Source organism: Epinephelus moara, chromosome 18, assembly GCF_006386435.1.
Source record: "Epinephelus moara isolate mb chromosome 18, YSFRI_EMoa_1.0, whole genome shotgun sequence".
In the NCBI taxonomy this organism is placed as follows: domain Eukaryota; kingdom Metazoa; phylum Chordata; class Actinopteri; order Perciformes; family Serranidae; genus Epinephelus; species Epinephelus moara.
Window position 1 is genome coordinate 17,801,775 of NC_065523.1, and position 16,821 is coordinate 17,818,595.

At 40.9% G+C, this 16,821-nt stretch overlaps 1 protein-coding gene across 1 annotated transcript in view; it reads right to left on the reverse strand.

Moving 5' to 3' along the window:
• The window catches only part of ttyh3a (tweety family member 3a), a 30,433-nt gene extending 14,041 nt beyond the window's left edge, over positions 1-16,392 (reverse strand). Inside the window, exons 1-8 of the mRNA XM_050068937.1 lie at positions 16,043-16,392; positions 15,380-15,562; positions 12,112-12,281; positions 9,044-9,155; positions 8,666-8,886; positions 7,386-7,481; positions 6,364-6,436; positions 3,803-3,878 (exon numbers count right to left, since the gene is read on the reverse strand). Of these exons, the coding sequence (XP_049924894.1) occupies positions 3,803-3,878; positions 6,364-6,436; positions 7,386-7,481; positions 8,666-8,886; positions 9,044-9,155; positions 12,112-12,281; positions 15,380-15,505 (874 nt within the window). The 5' untranslated portion in view covers positions 15,506-15,562; positions 16,043-16,392. The remainder of the gene's footprint in view (positions 1-3,802; positions 3,879-6,363; positions 6,437-7,385; positions 7,482-8,665; positions 8,887-9,043; positions 9,156-12,111; positions 12,282-15,379; positions 15,563-16,042) is intronic.
• Positions 16,393-16,821: the final 429 nt, after the last annotated feature.

A 16,821-nucleotide genomic window follows, 5' to 3' on the forward strand; every position in this document is an offset into this window, starting at 1 on the left:
TGTGAAATGGATACGACCTCTTAACAGCACATCACATGGTGGTGGGTACAAACTGTGTTAAAATTATTTGTTGGCCACATGAAAGCGATGCCAATGCAGTCTATTACAAACAGTTCACAGTCCGTTCTATTATATTTAATCATACCTGCTCATTCTTGTATCAAAATGTAGTTTCGACTCTTGATTTTGGTATCTCTTTTTTCACGCTATATTGTGTTTTCTCTTCCCCACATCACTGCTTTGGGCACTACTAGAGGCCAGTAGTCAGGTAACAGTCGGATGCAGAGACACTGTATTTTGTTTTCCAGCTCTGTCTCGCTGTGTCCCCGCTTGCCTTGTTAGAGCTTGACTGCTTCTGTAACTGTGCTCCCACTGAGCTAATCCTGAGCTATGAGGTGAAATGTTCCAAAAGAATAAAGTTCACACGTGCTGTAATAGTATGAATGAATGTGCTTTTTCCCGTGACGCAGCAACACTTTTCCAACAATAGCACCCATAGCCAATGAGAGACTTAGGTATAACCCTTCTTACTGCACAGAGCCTCCTGCATTACAGCCCAAAGACCGGTTTAATCATCTCTGGAGTTATTGTTAAAATTACAACATGACCGAACTTGCATTCTCCTCACGGGTACACCAGGAAGCAAAGCAGACTCTAATTAAACTTTTGGACTTTCACATGCTACTACAACCCACTCTAGCTACTAACTAGAAGCAGTGAGTAGGAGTCGATGAGAAATCCTGAGTGACTCAAAAGCTGCACCAACGTCAACAAATACAAGCTGTGAGAACGCCACCGCCGACTGAGCACACGGTGCGAGTGACGTCCACACTCACTGCTGTGTCAGGAGCTTCTTTCCCACACAGTTGACCAAGCTCAAGAGGAGGATTTCCGGCACAGAGAGGTACATATTAAGCAAGCTTCTGTCATACACACACCCACACACAGAAATATCAGGAAGAGCACATTTCCTACAGTCTGACCTTTGGTAATGGATGGAATAAATGACGTTCTTCTATCACTTAATGTCGACTGTGCTGACATACAGAATAAGTTCTTTCTGCCATAATGCACAATGGGCTGAAATAGGACTTAAGTAATGATCAAACAAATATATGTTTCAGGAACCATTACATAAATCTGTTACTTCTTTTGCCACTGTTCCATGTAGCAGAAAATTAGGAATCTGCTCTGCCCATGACTTAGTTATGAAAACCTCAGAATAAAGCTTCAGTTACAACATCATGGACAGCTTGAGTCTCTTTTACAGTCAGATTATTAGTGAGCTGTGGCTTCAGGCTATGGTCACAAGAAAGCTTGCTTACTGGACAGAGAATTGGCAGCACCTTATCCCACCAGGTTCAACATTTTGGCAGGAAGGGAGAGGGAGTCAAAACAAATCTGCCTTCAGTCCCTGGAGCTTCAGTAAAGTTGCTCTCTGAGGATTATCAAGTTTTCCAAGCATGAAAAATTGTTCACTACCAGATGTCAACCAAGATGATCAAGCAAATGCTTAAGAGGAGACTAACTGTCTCAAAACAAGTTTAGTGAGTGAATAAATACTTGCAGGTTCTGTATGGAACATTAAGAGCATTAATAGAGCAGCAAACCACTACTTGCTATGCGAAAATATAGTGGAGCAATGGCATCCTGAGAAGGGAATGAAGTTGTGCAAGAGGCCAAAATACATGAGACATGGATGCAGCGCAACACATTTGCTGCATGCCTGTAGCAGAGTGTGCCCATTATAATATTTTGGCGACTGGTCTTTTTTTTTTTTCTCTATGTGTGGCTCCACAGCGCTCCGACAGGAAAAAACTTCATATAACTGTGTAAAAAAACAAGTACAATTTGTTTTAAAATGATAAAAAATAAATACCTCATTGTACCAGAGGAAAGCAGAAGAGCAACCCTGTTTTTGTTTTTACATTTATCATATCATCATTACATAAATCAGTCAAATCATCCTGTCGTTAAAATGATCTGGTTAATTGATACAGTACCACTTAATATAGCCTACACATCCAAACCCTGCATTACCAACTGCATTATCATTTGTTAAAACTCAATACACACACAGTGAAGCTGGCAGCACCCACACACTGCGAAGACAGTGAAAAAAAATCCCGCTCCACCTATGTGATGCGCTGCATACGTACCCCATGCATCGTGTCCTTAAATCTGTGTTTGTTTTAACCAAGATGGCATCGTCGCACCCCCTTCATTGTCCCCCTGGTTAACACTGTTAGCTCTACCAGCACAGTTGCCATTTTAGTGCTGACTATGGAGTTAGCACCGTTAGCTGACGGCTGCCAGCTCAGCCTCCTCCACGCTGAGAACTGTGTCCAGACAAATTACATGCTCTGAATTTTGAATAGAGCCCTTTAAAATATAGTCGTTTTAAGTGCTGACATAGTTATTCAGGTTTACAAATTCTGATTTAAAAGTCCTTGTCTTGGAAAAATGAAAATGCAGCTTATCTTTTTCACTGCTGCTACCATTTGTTAAGAATTTAACAAAGTAAACCACCAGAGAACAGAGAAATAAATAGGCTGCAAGATGACAGGTCACACAGATCAACTCTCGCTCTCTCTGTTTGGATTGAAACCATGTGTCTGACATAATTGTGCAATGAGGAGAAAGCAGAGGAATGAAAAATAACAATGAGGGTTGTTGAAATGATGCATGTTCAAATAAATATAACAGCGATCCAGAGGAGGAAAGCAATAAATTCACTGTAATAATAACACACTTTGTTCTCTCCAGAGATTTGTCTGGTATTATTTTAGTCAGATATGAGCTATAAAGGGAAAACATACAACAACTCTGAGTAAGATGTTCCCTTTTCAAAAAGTAACCTATATGTAAAGGCGTTATTTATATTCTATATTTGCGATATTACTGTAATAGTAATGAGCATAATTGAACTGTCAGAATATAACAAGGATTCTTTCAACAGCTGAACAGTTAACGAGTATTATAGGGCAAAAATAGAACAGAAAACCCCCATCCTGCACAAATCAGCCCTGGGGCAAAATACAGCTCCATAGCTGCAGCATAATACAGTTTAGTGCATAGTTTTCCTCATGGTTCAGTTGAAGTCACACCATTTACAGCTGACGCTCTGACTTCTGCCTTAACTAATAAAAGCTTGGTTTGTCTTCAGCAAGTACCACATTTTGAAGAAGAGAGCAGACAAATGGTGAAGCTGATGATGGAAGAAAAAAAAGAATATCAAGTGGGCAAGAAGTCCTTGGTATTTTAATTTCTAAGCACCATCCTCTCATTTTTATTTCCAAGGACTGAAGACAGATGCAGGAAATATATTGTGTGTCTGATTATTTTCTCCATTGCTCTTATCTCCCTCATACACTCTGCTTCACACACACACCCAAGGCACTATCATTCTTTTCCCTAACACGCAGCCCATCATGGGACAGATTGGGCAATTACTAAAACGAGATGTGTTAGAGAGGCTTCTGTATTGCCTAAAAAGGCAGCTCATTGCCCTCTTGACCCTGTCGCAGATGTGGCAGTAATTTTTAGAGCCTTTTTATGGGCCATGCATGGACGAGACCAAGCCCCTCTCTTTAGAACAATGCCGCCTCACTGCTGCACAATAATCAGAGCATTGAGCCCAGGAAGGGGGAGGGGATTAAACAATTCAGGCTAATGTGTCCTCGACAATTTGAGATGACTAATATTCACCATTTCAGGGACATGTTGGAGCGAATACGCGACCAACTCATAACAACATGGTAATCTCAGTGCCATGTGAGTGAAACCTGTGTGCAATTCCTACCTTGACTGATGACTCCATACTGGTCTGCCACTTTGGTGACATATGTGTCAGGAGCAACACAGAAGTCACTGGAGGTCTAAAAACAAGAAAATAAAGATGTTGACACGAAAAAGACATAGTCGTAGTGACACTTTTGCTGCAAACTAACACAACACTAAATGCACTGTCATGCTTGATGGAACATGGGAGTGATTGATTGCAGCTTCAAAATGTGTTTACAATGTGACAGGCTGACTCCATCCCAGCTGAGCTTCCAGCACCAGTTAAGCAGTTTTTGTCCTCCATGAGGCAGCCAAATTAGCTGCTTTGGTCTTCTGTGAACCTTGGCTGGAATGTTATGGCTACAATGCTAATCCCAATTATTTTGCTTGTGATCACAGGTCGCACTACTGCTAATCTAAAGCAATTCCTGTGATTTTGATGCAACTAATTACAACAATTCTGTATTCACATTCAACATTTGCAAAAATACTTGTTATTACTATGAATAGTGGTTTCAACAAAAACTGAGGACATTAATAAAACCTCCCCTCCACTACTTTTAAGGGTATGGACTGAATTACATCAGTACTACAGAGTACTGATTCACGTTATCAATCAGGGCTCAATTTCGGTACATGAGAGCACATCTTTGTGAGACCACTTACGTCTACCTGTGACAGCTACCTCACTAGACTGCTATATTTGTTTGGTACCAACACAGACAACATTGCTGCTGTGGTGCTGCCTGCCAGCCCGATCTTTCTACACTGAATTTGCCTCTGATCATGGCCGTCAATAATATAACATTTAACATTTATATTAATAGAGCCGTGCAAGTCACTGAATTTTCCACATCACAGTCCTACATGTGTTTCATAATAAGAAGCCAAATGAAGGGATTCTGTCCACAGAAACTCTACAGACAGAAACAGTGCTGAGTTTAACATACATATTCCTATGTTTTTGTGTGTGAGATATATTACAGATATAGTCATTAAAATTGAAGGCTGAAAACTTGATGTTGCTGGTGTGATGTCAACATGACTACCAACAGTTAATTTTCATTCTCAATCTTTGCTGAGAACTGTGCACTTCACATGGAAAAAATAGGCGACACGCTGAAACTCTAGATGAGCTGCAGCCAAGCTGTGCAGCTGCTCTAACCTGTTAACATGGGCACTGAAATGAAAAGACAGAGGTTTTGTGACGCACACGTCCTGCTCAGGTAGGCGGTTTGGCCTGGGTGTGACTTGAGGATTGACTATGAGTGCAAGAGAAAGAGATTGAGCAAGATTACATCACCCATCCAACTTGTTCAGAAATTCCATTTTTGGTTTTACAGAGAGTGTTAAGTACCAAAAAATGCGTTTTGAAACCACTAGTAAACATAACCTTAGAATGGACTAGTGTTGTCACGATACCAAAATCTTTGTTTCGGTACCAATACCAATATGAATTTCGATACTTTTCGATACTCTTCGGTACTTTTCCTAAGGAAAAGTCCTTTTGGATACAAACCTTTAGAACAATAAATAGTAGGGGTGTAAAAAAATCATGGTTCGCTAAGTACCTCGGTACGGACGTCACGGTTTGGTAACTCAAATGTCCCACCAAGTTTGTGTTGTCTCGTGATGTCTCCCTTTGCGATTCAGACTTTCTCTTGCCTTTTTTCACGTGCGCCAGCTGCGAATGTTGATACAGGTGTTGTCATACACACCACTTGCGCAATCTGTGCTCCAATAGGAACAAGAAAGGCGTTTGTGTGCATAAATGAGTAAAATAAATTAACTAAATTAATGAATTGAATCAATTTCAAAGTACCGGTATTTTCCAAATGCAGTATAGTACCGTTTGGAATACTCTAGTACCGCGGTACTATTTTAGTACCGGTATACCGTGCAACACTAGAATGGACTTATATAATGAAGTAGAAGACTTCTTGCTTCCAGCAGTAAGTGAGGTAATTTCACTTATTTTGTGGAAAAAACACATTTAATGAGTTAGGTCTGATCAGATTTTCACTACATGATTATTGTTGCCAATATTATCGCAATATTTATAGAAGAGTAGAAAAAAGGCAATAACAATTCTGTCAGTCACGTTCATCTGATTGATTTTTGAATTTTTTGTCTCTAAATAGAGATAGAGAGTCTGTAACAATAACGAATGCACACAAAAAAGCAATTACACTTTGTGGATAGTAAAAAGGCAACCAGATGGCGTTGGGGGAGGGAGACAAAGCAAGATCATAAAGAAACAGAAATGATTTAAGATGCACTGGAGTATTCACACAATATTATCATATTTGTGTTATTAACATGATGTCAATAATTCATTTTTAAATATCCTGGTTATCATCAATACCGGTATATTGTGACACCCCTAATATCAGTATTTATATATCTTAAAACAAGTCTAGTCCATTTCAACTGTTCAGTTTAAGAAAAATAAAACACCCCTCTTGGGCCAACTTCAACACTCCTTGGCTGAGCACACAAAAATCATGTTATCCAATTATACGTAATGAACTGTGCAGCTCTACCTGGAAAACAGGATCATGCTCTGGTGGAGACACTTACCGCAGAGACGGCCAACTCCAGCCCCAGGGAGACCCAGCTGATTACCAGAGCCACCACTCCAAACAAGCACACCCTGGGGAGAGCAAGAGGAGGTGAGAGGTTTAAGTACCTTTAACCTGCAGCATTACAGCAAAACTATCCATGTGTGCAACAACAATCCATACAGTGTGGAGGGAGATAGGTTAACACTAATTTAGCTGATCCTTCAGTATGTATCAAGCCTTTTGTAACCTTTTGTATGGAAAACACTAATCTCATCTTCAAACACAGTCTTGAAATTGTGCAAGTTTAGTTTGAAATACGGAAAAAATAAAAGGAGAGGGAGCTCAGTAGGTCCATGAACAGATTAACACAACAGATTTAATTAATAATTTAAGTAATTTAGTGCTGCTAAATAATGATGTGCTGGAAACCCTTTGGAACAAGTGTGGAATTAAGGAAAAAAAACTGACTATAACATCTGAATTTAACCATTGTTGAAATTAAAAATACATGGAAACTAATTATAAATGTTGCTACTACTGTTTATTTGACTTACTTAGAACAAATTAATTGTTTGATTATATATTTGCTTTGTTGCCCTTATCTACCATAAAAGGAAAAACTGTAAAAACACTAAGTGGTCTCATTTTCTTTTGCAGACTTTATTGCATTTACTGAGTTATTTTTAGTGCCTATAAAAGGCAAACAGCCCTTCGCAGCTGCTCTATTGAATATAAAACAGTAGCAAAACATATTAGGGAAAACCAATAGATTGAAGTGTGTCACAAAGTGTTATTAGTAATCACCCAAATACTCAGAATATCATGGTGATTTTGCTAAACGAATTGTGGTTGGGCTGGTATTTTTTAGGGCATAAATTCATCGTGACTAAACTGTAATGACAAGGTGGCCTTGATCAGCTGAAGGCTACATGTGTAATAATTGCCGCTCATTCTGTGACAACAGCTTAAATTATTTCCCAGGGCAGAACAATTTTCCCTTAAGTGCCCTTGTGGCCATGATCCCTTGATGAGACTCACCCAATAAGCGTTCCCTTGGAGTTGCGAATGAGGCCAAACAGCACCAGGAGGCAGATGAGGACGTCGAACAGTAGCAGGCCTATGTAGCCCAGCCACCTGTGAGGACAAATGTCATTACCAACAAATGGCCAAGAGCAGCACAGCATACCATCTCATCACGAATAAAGAGCTTCATGTTTAGAGCAAGCACAATAATTTAAACACGTATCTCATCAAAGCAAAATTCTTATTCTGTTACAATTAACTAAACAAATATATTTAAAACAAGCAGGGATTTCTTTTAAAGTGACAGTCCACCGTCAAAGATATTTATATTTCCTCTTACTTGGAGTGCTATTTATCAGTGTAGATATTTTTGGTGTGAGTTGCCGTGTGTTGGAGTAATCGACCACGAAGATGTCATCCTTCCCTAAAATATAATGCAACTAAATGGCATTCTGCTGGTGGTGCTCAAAGGACCCAAACACTACATTTGAAAAACTCATCAGCAATGTCTCTTTCTGAAAATCCTAATCTGGTTACTAAAGATAATTCACAGACCTTGTTGCTATTCTAATTATTAAAAATATCAATTGGCCACTAGTATTAACTTAGACGACATGAATGACCTTGCAAACCCTAAATTTGCATTTACAATGTGTATCTAATATAATTTCTGTTTTGAATTCCAGTTGAGACACTGAAAACCATCGTGAGCCATTTGGCCAGCCACTTGCATATTTATAACTTCAGGCATACGAGTAAGCAAACCCAATACAGCCCAGAGGGATTACCACCACTCTTTAATATTTTCTACCAAAATGGAAAACTCAATGCAGGTTTGAGATTCTTGGTAAGTCAGCTGCCTAATGACATGCCGAACAAGCACGTCTCATTCCTTGTTGTCTGTGCTCGCATCTGCTTCCTTCTTCAGATTCACTTAAGATTTTCATTCAGAAACATATCTAACAGAGCGGCATCAGCCAACACTGTCTCGCCACCAGGGAAGAGACAAAGTAACTTTCAACTTTTCAACAATATATGAACTCGGAGCTGACTGACAGCCAAGTCTTCACAAGCCATTAAATTAGTGAAGGAGTGTGTGTCTGCACTGAAAGTTTAATCAAAGAGATGAGGCACATAAATCATGGTCTGTTGTTGTCTGCGTCCCTCACTGCTGCTGCTGCTGCCACTCCCTACTCTCCGGCATCAGACAGAAGCTGAATATATAATGTGTTGCATTATGCTATATGACACTCTTTGTCTGAGTGATTGCTTGGACCGCACTATTACAGTCTTACCTGTACCAATCATACAGCTCAATCTTGACGGCCAGCTCTTCCAGGGAGATGTTGGTGTTGTCCCAGAAGGGGATCTCCACCATCTGCCTGACCAGCTCGTCCAGCTGGCCCTGCAGCTTTTGGATGATGGACAGGTAGTCCGCGTGCTGTGCATACTGGGCCTCAAGCTGTTGCAGATTGTTGTCTACCGTCTGGTTCAATGAGGATGTACAGTTATATACCTAGAGCCAGCACAGGGACAAACAAGGTCATGGTGGAGATGAAGTAAAAGGAGATTCACTACACAGCTTTAGTGGTAGGGGGGAAACCAGGGATGCTCATGGCAGAAGGGCGATGAATTATTAAACACGTTGGCATAATTTGTGCCCTTAGTCTTACCAGCTTCTCCACTCCAGTGATTGTGCGGTTAGCATGGCGCAGGGAATACGTCAGCCGGTTCACTCCATCACAAGTCTCGCCGTTCCCATAGAAACCGACAGCAATGCCAGCGCTGAGCGGAGACAAAAGGAAGGGTGGGGAGACAGGGTGGTGAGGAGGAGGGATTAGCTAAAAAAGACACAGAGAGGAGACAGAGAAGAGAGCGAGCGAGGGGGATAGCAAGGCAGGGAGAGAGGCGTGTGAACTCTACATTAACCCTGTCAGTTCAGACCCCAGTCAACAGGCTCCTTTCAGCTCCAGCAGAAAGACTCCATACAGAACCATGGAAACACAGAGGAATGGACCAGCTATGCCCCAAACCCCACACTATGGCTGACAAAGGCTGTACTGAGGCAGGAGATCAGCTCTCATTTGCACAGACAGGCTTCAGGTTGCAGAAACAGTTCCGGCGACTGCATGGGAAACAGTTTCTATAGGTACAGCAACAAAAATAAATAAAATATTCCAACAATTTAATTGTACACAATCTATGATCCACTATCTTGATATATAGCATAGAGTAGAAGCCATTCATAGTGACACAGTGACAAAAAAACCCCTCTCTTTCTTTGCTCTGAGAAGCAATTTGAAGCAAGAACCGGTATCTCTTTATGTGCTGCAGCTGCTGGTCGTTTTGCTGACCCCCATCCTATGCCAGAGCTGATTTTATCAAGTAGGCTGATGATAAGCGAATCACTCAAAGCAAAGTCAGAACAAGTCTAACAGTGTACAGCCAACAGCACTCAGTGAATCAATGGGCTCTCCCCGCTTCCTGGAGGGCTGCTAATCTCTTCCTCTCACACTCTGCAGTGAGAAAAGGTGAACAGGAGCAGTGTCACTGCAAAAAACAAAACTCCCTGCTGTGATGACAAACCTGTGGAAACTCTGTCAATACTAGCGAAAACAAGACTAAAAAATAACTGTAAAAAACAGAAATAAAATAATGATAGTCCCAATATTGTCAACAGTGGTGCAGTTCTTTGTGCAATTATGCCCAGCGAGAACTCCGCCAAGGAACAAAAGCAAAACAAAACAAAGCATAGATATGTATGATCTCTCCGACTCTGTTTTTCCTGCTTTCACTAAAACACACTTGTGCGTGGGGAACAAGCACACACACAGATACAGTGATTGTAATGCAGTTCTTGTACTCATCAGGTCCCCAAGCTCTTTGTGCTACTCTGAATCAACCGTGATGGCTCTCCAGTGGCCCATCAACAGAGGGAGGAAAACAGGAAACAAATGCAGGGTTCAAGAATAAAAAAAGCATGTCCAGATGGTACAGTTCTCACACTATCTGCTGCAAATATCATATAAAATACAAAAATAACAAAGCATAAAATTGAAGACTGTTTACATAGTACTCCTATTGTCTTTGTGTTTTATGTCTGCTCATATGGAACTGTAATTTCCTTTCCGCACTACTGTACAATTTTTGTTTAAAAATTCCTAGCAAGTGTATAACTCACTTGTCATCTGTGCAATTTTGTGGTCATCAGTCTGGGTCTAAGTCTTGCCTCAGATGCCTCAGATGCTTAGTTTACGGTAATTAAGTCCTTTCTGGTTAGAAGTTGTTTTATAGAAATGCGATTTAATTTGATCCTGGGTGTGTCGAATTTCAGGCATTTGCCAGCTATGCAAGCATATTATTCTTTTCTTGACCATTTCATATAGAAATATTGAGGGACTGAGCAAAATTTCAAACCTCTAAATTCCCATATGATATGAATTTTTCATACACCACCATACCAGTGCATAGCTGAAACACTAGCTGCAACCTCTTCAACAGGTAGAAATATTCCTTACAGAGCTCTTCGCGAGGAGCAACCTGGTCGAAGAAAAGTGCATAGTATGTATTGAGAGGGGAGCCCTTTTAATTGCACACCCTTCTAACTAATATTCTCCAACGGGGCAATACACCATGGCACAAAACAATGTGTGACACCTAAACAAGTTGTTGCACCATTAAGCTGGGAGAGCCTCTGTCGCTCTAGGAGGATGAAGACCAAATAACTGGAGAAGCACGAGAAGAACTTGTGCCCAAGAGAGAAGCTGTGTTTGCTGTTTGGAAGCTTTTTTGGTTTTAAAAAATCCAACTTGCATGCGCCCGAAAAAGAAGAAAACACTTCAAAGACAACCCAGCGGAGCTTACTGGTAACATCAGCCTGCAGCTCCACTTTTCTAGACACCATGGTTACCTCCAGAATCAGAGATGACAGAGAAACAACACAACTAGAAACTTCTCCTGCTGTCCTAAAGACAGCGGTGTGACATGATGTTGCCTTCCCCGTGAGTTATATAAACAGCAAACACATAGGTAACTACTGTCTGCAGGCTACGCTAGCAAAGTGAAAGTCAAAATAGCTTTGTGCAGGTGAGGAAACTCAAGCTGTATCCCCTGTGGTACATCTATATAAAGGGGGGAAGAGATACCGTGATTTACTACGAAAAAATACTGTGATATACATTTTTGGCAATACCACTCTGCACTACTTATTCCTATTATTGTAATTACAAAATTGTGTGTTCCTAGAGTTAATGTTGTGTGCTCTGGTGTTTTAAGGATATAGACTGCCTCAGGGTAGTTCGTGCTACTATGTGAATCTGTAGCTTTCCATGGTGACCACATAATTTCCATGCAATCTACATGTTTAGCTAAGATTGGTCAGTGAGTGACTGGTGTCTTTCCTCTTCCTGTATCTTTGTCTGTGTGTGTATGCGTGTGTGTATGTGTGTGTGTGTGTGTGTGTGTGTGTGTGTGTGTGTGTGTGTGTGTGTATGTGGATGCAAAGCAGCTAACATCAAGGACACAACTGGTGAATGCCATTTGCAGACATGATTACTGTGTCTTGCCCGGTCAAACCCAAATAACTCAAAGCATGAGAAAGAGTTCAAATACATACTCTCCAAAAAAATGCATCAATTTGTCTCAGGATATTCTGAATTAACTTTTTTAGGATTAACTGAAAAATGTCAAAATGTGACTATGCTTGGGGATCTGAAAACAAGGCCTATGTGTTTGGACTCACCTGCAGACGAGTGTTGCAATGATGACACACCAGGCTGTGCAGCAGCAGTCAGCGTTGGGCTGTTCCTCATTTTTGCTCCGCCGGCAGCACAGACAAATGGAATAGATGAGCAGGAACAGAAGGTCCAGGGCCAGACAAGCGAGCGCCACACCTCCCAGTAACAGGATAGACTGGTGGACAGAGGGATAGGGTTGTGGAAACTTCATTGCTGATACCACTTTCACATCAATAACAGTGGGGGGGATAATGGGCTTCCAAAATGTCCCACAGAGAAACACCACAAAGTAGTCTTGAAGAAGAGCTTAACCTTCAAATACATCGCACTCGATTTTTTATTAGTGTGCACCAGAAGCTTTAATGAATATAATACTAAATTAAACTGATAGCAAGTTTTGTTCACAAGTTCGTGGAGCATGCACTACAATCACAAGAAAACATCTCTAAAATAAGATGCCTCATCCCTTTCCCTGATTACAAAAGAACAGAAGGTGCTTTCGGTTTTGAAGAAGACCATAAAAGCCTGTTCATCTAAGCACAATAAGTACAGTACCAGTGGTGGACTTGGTCAACAGTAACAACAAAAACAAAAGCCCTCTTTAAAGTGGTATACAACAAACATTGAGAGAGAAATACTTTATGCAATAACATCAAGACAAAACTGGTAATACCTGCTGTAGATTTACAACTATCAACGCCGCACATTGGCAACATTTCAAAGCTGGCGCTAGAGCAATATACTATCATTGTCTAACCTTTAAGCCAAAAGCAGCACTTCCTATGTAGGTCAGACAGAGGGCTTCTGTGTTCACTGTATACTCCTGAGATTTCACTGCTGGGACAGATTTTCATCCTGACACTTTTGTTTTGTAAAAACCCAGGGTTGTTCTGTTTGTTCGGTCTTCTAAACGATGCATCAGAGTGACTGACACGCCCTAGTGCAGTGGTTGTAGACCCGCTTCACAGCAGTGAGTGAACTCAATCTTGGAACGACTGCAGGCTCAAAGCACAGTCTTGACAACACAGCATTTGGTGAGACTACTCCTTTGAACTAATCGTGTTTAGCAACTGTGATACAAAACAAATGACAGACTGGGTAATAAGACACAAATACCATTGAATGACTTGGTTCCTGTATGTTGCTCTGCACAATTCAACCCAACAGGGCTCACTGGGTGCATCTAGGAGTAGAAACTTAAATCTTACAGCACTTTACTTTTGGTGCTTTGCTTCCATATTATCTGTGCAAGAGGTAAGAGTGACATTACTGACAGCTGACAAGTCAAGACTTCCTCTGAAGCCTGAGTGAGAGCATTGCACTGACAATAATTAGCAGCCTGTCATCACACCTCTTATGTTTTGCTCTTGTTGTAATAACAGTGTAAAGGGAGTGATATAATGTCTTCCACCAGCTCTATATGCATGCTGATAAAATATGCATTAAGTTTCCACTGAATATCCTTATCCTACTAACAGTGTTGTTTTTTTACAGTGAACTTCCCAGCTGTACAAAGTGAGCGCCAAACATACAAAGCTGCAGCCATTATCCAGTCAATGAACCCTTCCTGTATCCAACCAGAAAAAGGCTCCCAGTGAAACCTCAGAGAGATGGAAAATAACAACAGCGAGGTGGCACAATGACGACCTTTTTCAGCAAATGGACTCTAGTGCCACATCAGGTAAACAATACAGTCCTCAAAATGCTCATGTTGTCTGAACTAGAACTGAAATCAGAAAGCAAATATCTGACATCCACATAAGTTAGTCATTAAACAAGGATGTTTATAGTTTTACAGCTTTGATTACTTTCGTTTTAAAACATGAATTTCTGTACAAGCTTCAGCACAACACCGCCACTCACACTGATGCATGTCTGGAACGTCTTCCTGTTTCTCAGGGACCATGATTCACTTCTGCATTTTCTGAATCATATTTCCACAGAAAAGGGGATGCACCATCTTAAGCCTTCCACCCATATCTGGCAATGTTTAACTTGTTGAAAACGACCCCATAATTCTTGTTAATTCCCTCTGCCCTAAGTGGTATGTGAAACCATAATGCTGCATGCTCATAACTCAGTGTCTTTTAAAAACCACAGCACCACAGAAGCTAACGATTTTGAAAAAGGAGCAGTGCAAAAAAGTCCATTAAGCAGTTAATTAAAGACAATTATTCTTATTTTATGGTAAAATAAATGATGTTGGTACATTTAACTCTTTATCACGCCCATGGCAAAGTAAACAACTCCCCATCTTACAAGACAGCAGATTAAGTTCATTAAACAGTTGAATTGACAGTTTCCACGGAATTTCTTGGGCGGATTTGCAGGATTTGTAGGATTTCTTTGTTGAATGTTAAACCAAAAAGGTAATCTGAAGTTAATGCTGTGCCATCTGACAAAAGCGATCCTATTTTACTACTTCTTTTTAAACAAAATATATGCATAGCCTTGATCCTTTGGGTCAAAGCTAATAGGTGTCTGTGTCAATCACTGTTTTGAGAAACATAACCTGCACACCAACTGAGGCGTAACAGAAACCAATAGCATCTGCATAAATTGGAACACAGTAAGTGCTTAACACCCGTCAAAACTACCACTGCAATCGGAAAACGAAGTACCACTTGACCTAAATTTAGAGATTTTCTTTAATATTAACCATGTGAACAAATGCCATGCTGCTCTCCCCTCCCCCCAGTCTCAGATGTTCATTAGGCTGTGCAGCCTACTTATGGACGTATGCTACCAAATGAACCTCTTTAATCTAGACATCCAGAGTAGATGAGGTTAAGACAGGTCAGATAAGGTTTTTTGCAAAGCTACTTCACAGTCCATGTGCCCCTCACATTATACAACAAATACAGGTTATGATTATATCTTAAGGAAAATAAAATAAGCAGAGTATGGTTGATGAGCTCAACTTAGGTATCTTGGATCACACTATATAATGCCAGCTGGTTGGTGTCTGGAAAAGGTCAAGGCATGGAAAGAACAGCTACACACAGATGGTGGCATGGATCAAAGGGTGAAGAGGAGGAACAGGTGCAGACAGGTCATCTGGCACAAAGAAATACTAATAATTGTGACTTGAATTTAAGGCTTTACATTTGGAGAAAGTACTGAACACACTCTTATTATCCTGCTCTTGGAGGCGAATACTAGACTGAAAGTAACACTGAAAGACACATTAATAGGCATCTGTAGGATGCCTGGGAATCACGACCTCTTGGGTCATGTGAGAGGAGGCAAGGGGGTCAGTGAGGTATGTCTTACCTGTTGATATGTCCAGTCCTCTGGCCGGAAGTCACTGCTTGTCTGCTCGAACATGAAGTTGAAATGGGGAAGTCTGTGTAGAAGGTTCACCCACCATGGTGGAGAGTAGCTAACCACTGCTGCCATGGCGAGGAAATGTCAATGAGATCCACTCACCAAACAGGCAAGCAAGGATGCTTGAAACTGTAAACACAGAGGGGGAATCCACTTCATAAAGTCTGTCTGTATCCGGGATGAAACACAAAAACAGTGGTGCTTTTCTAACATTAGAAATAAAGTTAGTAAGCTAGCTCACATTAGATATCGTTTAAATGTTATGTTAACTGTGTCAATCAAAAATATTTATCTATCTCATCCAATATACAATTTAAAAGCTGCCCACACTGTATTAGGATAATTAGTATTACAAGCACGACCAGACAGCACTTCCCTAACTTGACAAACACTGATGTAGCCAGCTAGCTTGCTAACATTAACCAGTAGCTAACATTAGCTTAACGTTAACCCCGGGCGACCTGATGCTAGTTAGCTTGTTAACATGCCACTTAAGTCAATTGTTGTGTCGCCAGCGGCTATCCTCCTGTTGTGTAAGTTGAAAACTCCACAGTGTCGTGGTCCATTTAAATTTCGTCAAAAAGCAGTGGTTTTAAAAGCTAGTATTACCCGTAATATAGCTAGCGTTAACTCAGCTAACGTTAGCCGGTTTAGCTGCTGGTTAGTTCAGTCCGATGAGACTCGAGCACGGAGGCGAATAACAACAAGAAGTCTCTTTTGTTCCACTTGACATTCTGCTCTGCGGTTAGTTACATCCTGTTTTGTTTAGTTGGTTAATCCCTCGGTTCCTCTCTTGCAGTCTTATTCCACCGAAACAGCTCAGAGAAGCGCCTCCGGATAAATCATCCATCCAGTTATTAGCGGAGTGCGGGGAGACTGGGGCCAACGCGGCGACTGTTCACGACATTCACCCAGCTGGCAGTCTACCCGGCCCGGCCCGCACACAGCCCACCTCACCGGCATCAAAATGACCCAGTAGCGCCACCCGGAGGCGACACAGTGTTGGTGGTCAATACGAGCAGAAAGCAGGGATTTGTGTTCAAAACATGCAGCTGTCGCAACAAAATGAAATAGAAGAAATAGAAGTCATGTACTTGTTTTCAAATATGCAAATGACAGTGGTGGAAGAAGTAGACTGCAACTCAGATCTTTGCATAAATAGAAATAGCGATACCACAGTGCCTAAAAAATAATCTGGTACAAGTCTTGTATTCAAAATTTTTACAAAAGTTTAAGTACAAAAATACCAGAGTCTATTCCATAACCTTGCACATGGCAAATTTGCACATCTTATTTTCCCACATGACCACTCCCTTGCTGCATTTGAAAAACTTTTGCACATTTGTTTTGTGGTGGTAGCAGTGTGTCATCCCATGTACATATTTAGT